The sequence below is a fragment of the Cicer arietinum genome, chromosome 6, assembly GCF_000331145.2.
Source record: "Cicer arietinum cultivar CDC Frontier isolate Library 1 chromosome 6, Cicar.CDCFrontier_v2.0, whole genome shotgun sequence".
NCBI lineage: Eukaryota > Viridiplantae > Streptophyta > Magnoliopsida > Fabales > Fabaceae > Cicer > Cicer arietinum.
The window spans coordinates 24,412,832-24,419,894 of NC_021165.2; the positions used below are offsets into that span (position 1 = coordinate 24,412,832).

Genomic DNA, 7,063 nt, shown 5'->3' on the forward strand with positions numbered 1-7,063 from the left:
AAAAAACAGGATATTATAATAAAAAACACTATTTAAAATCAAAATATAACAATAAAAATATAATTTTTATATAATTTGAAAATTATTATTTTAAAATTATACCTGCCCTTAATTTGAAATTGAATCCATAACACTTCGTCTTCGATTCTCATCACTCTCCGCCGCCGCCGCCGCCGCTAAACCAACCGTCTCTCTTTCACGCAGTGACAGCGTACGCAAGGAACCAAACCCTAACTTTCGTACCATACCTTCTTTCCTCTCTCCGCGCTGCCTCTGAGGTTCGCTTTCTCCTCTCTCCGGCACACACAACTTCGCGCTGCCACTCTGGTCTCCGTCTTCCGTGCACAGCTCGACTGCGACTTACAGTCTCACACTCACTGCTCTGCTCTCTCTGAAACAGTAAGCTCTTTTTCTCACCCCTATGCGATGAATCACATTTATGTTTTTGAAATAGTTATCACAGTTATTATGCATTTATGTTTTTATGTTTTTGTTTTGCCAATTTATTGATAATTTCATTCATTGAATTGATTAGATTACAACCATAGGTTATACAAGATATATTTAGGCTAAGAATTAGAAAAACTAACTAATAACAGAAAAGCTAACTAACTTGACTAACTAATAACAGAAACAAACAGTTACACTTAATAAACTATAAGCTAATTATCCAAAATCATTGCTATGATGATGATATTATCCTTTATAATTATTGTTCGTGATGAATCACTGGTTGGTTAGGGAATTTAGAAATATGTGAATTGTTGGTTGAGGAATTTCCTATGACATTCCACAAGTTTGTATGGAAAAACAAGGGTACTGTCTATTTTGAGCCTTTTGAAATTTAAAATTCGAGCTTGTAATCTAAACCGTTAGATAGTGGAAAGTAGCGGTTTGATCAAATTCCACTATGCTATAGTGTTATACCGCCGCAATAGCGGCTATTTGCAACACTTTGTACTACATAGCATATTACATAGAAATATTGATATGTTCAATTTCCTCTATGCTATAGCGCTACAACGTCGCAATAGCGGTTATTTGACAACACTGACAGCTCCAATCTACCTGATTGCACTGCAGTCGGTCCCATCCACCTGCAGTGAATATCGGTCCATGTCTTGTTTAGTTGCTTTTGTTCATGCTTTACAGTATAGTTTGTGTTTGTACAATGTTAACTAATTCTATCTTTTTCTTTATTTTCCTATTTAGTTATCAACGATGGTTACAGACGGAACCAAAAAGCCGAATGTTTCAGTACCTGTTGTAGTGCCACCTCGCAAAATTAATGTGCAGAAGTTTGCAGAATCCCGTTCCCTCGAGATTCAGAGCCTTCAATGTATCGTTGAAAATAGAGTGAACAATGATTATAAGTCTCAAAGGAACAAGAGAAGAAGAACAACATCATTTAATGACCAAATTGCAAGAAAGGGCCACAGAAGAAAGAGCCAAAAACTGGGAGTAGTTGATAATTCAGTTTTGAAGAAGGACAATATAATGCAGCTTCCTCGACGTGTTCGTCGAAGATATGAACTCAAGAATAACCCAGAGAATGGATTTTGCACTTCTGGGGATGGAACAAAGAGGCTGAGAACACATGTTTGGCATGCAAAGAGATTTTCCCTGACCAAGCTCTGGGGTTACCACCTTCCTCTGGGTCTTCAAGGAAGGTAGGTTTTTTTTTTTTTTTTATATAAATACTACAGAGAAACTGCCTAAAGAGTCAATGGAGGGATTAGAAGCATGTTAACTTCATTATGTAGGGTTGCTTTACTTTGTTAAGATGAAGTTGAACTGGATTATGGAAACTACATGCATATTTGTGTTTTAAATCTTATGGAAACACTAACAAGGATTTGTGTGTTTATTTAGAGGGAAAGGTTCGAGGGCAATGTTGAAAAAGTTCAAAAAAGGGGTGCTAGTACACGATGCAAGCTATTATACTGCTGTTCAATTGGAGGGACCAGAGGTAGTTTATTTTATTGTAGTCTCAGCTTCTGAAAATAATGGTTTAGTTCTCGTAGCTTTGCTTAAGGTGGTTCTGTTTACAGGATTCATTAGTTTCAGTATTAAGAATGGTACTTGTGCCCTCTCCCATAACAGTAGCACATCCCAGAAATCATGATGATTCTGTTCTTTCTGGTACAACCTATGGAACTGCAATGGTGAGTGTTTCTTTTGCCGTTTCTTGCAATAGCCATGTTGTTTTGGTCACAAAATTATTTTTTCTTTCTTGACAGCTGCATCACGTTGGAGCACCAGTTTCTCGGCCAATTGCTCCTGTAACATATATGTGGCAACCAACTTTCCAACAAAATATCACTGACCTAGGTGTCAGACATGATTGTTCTTCTTTTAGACAACAGTATATCAGTGATGAAAAAATTAATCCTGATGTTGATTTATGCGAAAAATCAGACAGAATGGAGTGCAGTGATTCATTTAGACACCTTTGGGTGTGGATACATGCATCTGCCTTTGAAGAAGGATATGATAATCTAAAACTGGCCTGCCAGAAAGAGGTTCACTTTCTTCTTCTGATTCTTATATGGATAACCCAATTGTATTTTGTCTCTATTGTTTTTCTTGTACTGGGTACTGATGAAAACAAGTAGAAGCCAGTGAACTCGTTACTCCTGTAGATTTATGTAACAAATAATTTCATTTTACTGTGCTATTCCCTGATCACTTTGCCTATTTGAAAAGTATTCGGCTCATTTCATTCCAACATAAGCATGATTGGGAGCTGGGACATAATATGCATTTATGTTTGAGTTGACAACTTGTAAAGATTCAGATGATTATAGGTCCTTGCAAGTCACACTACCCTGTCATTACTTGTCAGATGCTGTATCTTGATAAGAAAGATTTTACCTGAAATTGCAATACTGATTATTCCTTCTAAATTGTAGTCCTTATTAATTTAAAAAAAATGCTTTTTGTGATATAAATTAGTCAGACGAATCACTAAGTAAGTAGTTTGGTTTGTCCAAGATTTTAATTTCTCTGTTGAAGTTAAACTATTAAAGAACTAAGAGTCGTAAAAACTGCATATAACTCACATTATGTGTTTTTTACCGCTACCATTATGCAGATGGAAAAGAGAGGCATCTCAATCAATTGTTCTTCTCTTGAGGGTCAACTTGCAAAATTAGAATTAATGGGATCAGGGACATTTCAACTTCTTCAGAAGATATTGCATCCTGTTAGCAGGTTTGTTGTTTAAATTTGAAAAGCAGTACCATTTTCATTTTTACTTGTTTTACATTAATGATCCAAAATGGCTGATATCTGCATGACAGTATTTCAGAAAATCATTGGCAGATAAATAAACACGTGCCTATAGAAGAAAACCACATTTCTCAGAAAACAAAGTTTTGTATACTGAAAAATGCGGAGCATTTTTCTTCTCGTGCAATGTTAGCTCTTAATGTTAAGGATCCTCGAGATTTACCTGTGAAAAGGTCTGTTGTTCCAGTGGAGCCAATTTCAACTGAGGCACTAAGTGATGATGCACAAGAAGCTAAGTGCAAAGAGCTTGTAGATTTGGGGGGAATGTTGGAAACGAATAAACAATTATCTTTGTCAGAATTTGGAGACAACCAGTCTAATATTGATGATCTATGGTATGCTACGACCAGAGGGTTGAAGTGCCCAGTGGAAGACAGTGTCCTTTCTGAGGAGAAGCACCGTGAGCGAATGGTTAAATTCTGCCTTGATGACTTAAATTTTGGCGTGGCTAATTCTTCAACCAAAGAGCAGTGCTCAAGATCTTGCCCTATTTTGCTTTTAAAAAATGATGATACGAAGGAATTGACCATGGGGTAAATTATTCTTTAATATGTTTTTGCTTTTAATTTATTTGAAATCACCATTGCTGTTTATGAACATTATCAAGTACTATTGTTTTTATTCTTCCAATTTTGAAATCAAAAGATAGATATTTGTGATCACCTGCTCAAGATACATTAGAAAAATTGAGATAACTTGCCATAAGTTTAATGAGCTACAAAGATCAATTGATCAAACATGCTCGATTGCATTTGATTGGATGAATATTTTTATTTAAAAACCTTTCTTCGTATGACTAAATAATAAATGCTTTTGTGATTATCTTCTAGATGGTCTGTTATACTTCCCTTAAGTTGGGTTAAAGCCTTCTGGATTCCACTTGTCTCTAATGGGGCACATGCAATTGGTTTGCGAGAGAAGCAGTGGATTGCATGCGATGTAAGTATTTGCACCGCATACGTCACAAAAAAATCATTTTTTATTTGTATAGAGTATTGGATATTACTTAAAACTATTCATTTTATCCAGATGGGGATACCATCTTTCCCGTCAGATTTCCCAGATTGTAAGGCATACTCATGTTTCATGGCCGCTAAAGAAGCTGCATGTAATCAAAAGGCAGAACTTCGTCCTGCTTCTGTAAGGAATTTGAGAGTTCCCATCCTGTCTCCGTGGGGCGTTGTTCATACTACTCTCAACAAAGTGATTAGCACAATGGAGACTCTTGACCGTTCAGCTAGGAAAGATTTGACCAATGTTAATTCCTTGTCAAACTCTTGCCCTAACCTTAAAATTTCAAATTTTGACTCTGACAATTCATTCGAAGGAACTGTAGCAAGGACAGGTTGTATGCTGACTACGTTACTCAATGAAACCAAAACTGGCCAATTGCTTTTATTTCCTTATGCAACAGATGGAATGACTAGAATGTCTGAGTTTATTAAGGGAGAACTAACACTTGATATGGTGCATAGAAGATCTGTCATTTATGACCATAAGCTATGTTTTGTAAGAGTTCATCTTCACCCATTCAAGGAAGGCTTTTTTGAAGAGGGGGCAGTTATTTGTGCGCCCTGTCCTTCTGATATATCTTTATGGACTTCAAGGTAATTTAATTATGAAATTATCCATTCCTGTTCTACTAATGAAAATTATATTTTTTGTTAACTGGAAATTAAGAAATGACCATTATTATTCTTGTAAAATTTATTTTTTATTTTGTCAAACATCTATGTTTTGTTTGGCTACAGGATAACAAGATATGGTTGCAAGTGTTTTATCGAATGATTCTTATAGAAACCGGTACCAAACATAGAAATTTAAAGGAAATAAACAACCTTTATTGATGATACAATAGAATTACACAATTGGTTCCCAAGAAATTCAAGAGTCTCTTGTGTCTCTCCCTTCCAAGAATTCGAGAGTTTGGTGTCTCCCAATCAATATTAAATCCCCAATTAATTGCATACTGACTTTTCCATCAGTTTTCCTATTTATACAATAACTGCCTATAAACATAACTGGTGCCTAATATAATAACTGCCTAATAATATAATATCAGTAACATAATAATACTAATAATATATATTATAATAATAATATAATAACAATACTAATAAGAGGTCTAACAGATTCATTGTTTTCTAGGTTTCTCAGTTAGTTAGAGTATAATGCCGGGAAGGATTACATCTAACAAAAAGATATTTATTTTCTTCTATTCTTTTTGTCATTCCTGCGATGCAATCTGGGTAAAAGTAGACTTTTCTCTTCTAGCTTGGAATAGATAGTGAATTTTAGACTTTAGAGTAAATTATTCTGGCTTCCCCTCTAGATTTAGATTACCCTTCATACTTTACAGGACTATAGTCTAATTTTTTATAGCGCACTTTCACACGGCTGTTAGTCTATTGGTCGATTGTTAGTCATTTTAACACAGTAATATACAATTAATTAACAACTCTAAAGAATGAAACACCATATTGGAAACAAGTATACCGTAATTATAAAATATGAGGGGTTTGGGGTTAGTTTTAGAAATAGAAGACGCAATATGGGTTGGTTGGAGTATTTTATTCTATATTTTGAACCTTAAGTGCTTAGGAAAATAAAATAACTTAATATTGTGTGTATATATTGTATGTCTTGCAGTTCACGTAAAAGTGAAATGGGACTTAAACTGTCTGAGTGTGCTATGAGATCATACTTCAAAGAGAATTTCTCCGGCAAATGGGAAATGCAGATACCAGATGGTTCAGTTGGTAGAGAGTCTCACCGGTGGCCTATTGGCTTTGTCACGACAGCTTGTGTTCAAGGAAGGTTGGAAATCATATCTTTTTTGGATTCTAATCCATTTTAATTAGTCTGAGTATAAATTACGATTTGCAAAGAACATATAAAGACCTCATCATAGAGAATCTTACCGTGTGCAATGTCATTGCAGCAAGAGGCTTGTAGCAGAGGGATTTTGTGAGGCAGTTTTACTATCTCATTTAAGAGAGGAACAGTGGACGGAGATGCCTGCGAAGCAGAAGAGGAAGGAAATATACGTACTTGTCAGGAATTTAAGATCTGTTGCATATAGGCTAGCTCTTGCTTCTATTGTTTTAGAGCATCAGGAAAATGACATTGACTGTTTGTAAAGTGATTTTATGTTGGATTGAACTTTGCAATTTACATTGTTACAAATAGGGCCAAATTGGTAAAACTTTCCTTGTTAGAAAAAGGGAAAAGCAACAACATAGAGAACAATGCTTACTTTTATTTTTATAAATAAAATTATTATGTACAATCATAACATTTGAAGTTATCCATACTTGTAATTAATCCAAAATTGATTCTGTTAGTTTTTTTAGCCCATCCGTACTATCAAAATCTCCAGGTTTTCCAAGACCACTGCATACACAGCTGTTGATGTGGTCTGTCTGTTCTACCATCATTGGGAAATCTTGCTTGCAACTTTTGCTGCAGAAGTCTTTCACTGTGGCCCACTTAACCTTTTCTTCTTGTATTTCTTCCTTTCCTCTTTATTCTTGGTAGGGAGCAGCTCTTACCCGATCATCCTCAATGCCTCCGGTTTGCAGCTTCTTTTTTATTTGAAGGAAGTGAACACTGAGAAGGATGGATTTTGAGGTTTGTGCTTTGATGCTATGAGGACTGTCTTGTGGTTGGTTAGTGATGCTGTAAGGACTGTCTTGTGGTTGGTTAGTTTATACATTTTGATTTTGTTGTGTTTGGTTTGAATAATCTATGTATGTATGAGCTGATTTAGACA

General features: G+C 35.4%; 1 protein-coding gene across 1 annotated transcript; it reads left to right on the top strand.

Moving 5' to 3' along the window:
* The first annotated feature begins 95 nt into the window (after positions 1-95).
* On the top strand, positions 96-6,596 carry LOC101490270 (ribonucleases P/MRP protein subunit POP1). Its single transcript, XM_004515488.4, has 11 exons — positions 96-399; positions 1,213-1,670; positions 1,873-1,969; positions 2,052-2,165; positions 2,241-2,522; positions 3,095-3,213; positions 3,303-3,824; positions 4,122-4,230; positions 4,321-4,898; positions 5,941-6,108; positions 6,233-6,596. The coding sequence occupies exons 2-11, from the start codon at positions 1,222-1,224 to the stop codon at positions 6,429-6,431; spliced, it is 2,637 nt and encodes an 878-aa protein (XP_004515545.1). The 5' UTR covers positions 96-399; positions 1,213-1,221; the 3' UTR covers positions 6,432-6,596.
* Positions 6,597-7,063: the final 467 nt, after the last annotated feature.

Coding starts and splice junctions, on each gene's coding strand:
- LOC101490270 (XM_004515488.4), top strand. CDS start 1,222: ATGGTTACAGACGGAACCAAAAAGCCGAATGTTTCAGTACCTGTTGTA. Junction 3,825..4,121: donor ACGAAGGAATTGACCATGGG/GTAAATTATTCT, acceptor ATTATCTTCTAG/ATGGTCTGTTATACTTCCCT. Junction 6,109..6,232: donor ACAGCTTGTGTTCAAGGAAG/GTTGGAAATCAT, acceptor ATGTCATTGCAG/CAAGAGGCTTGTAGCAGAGG.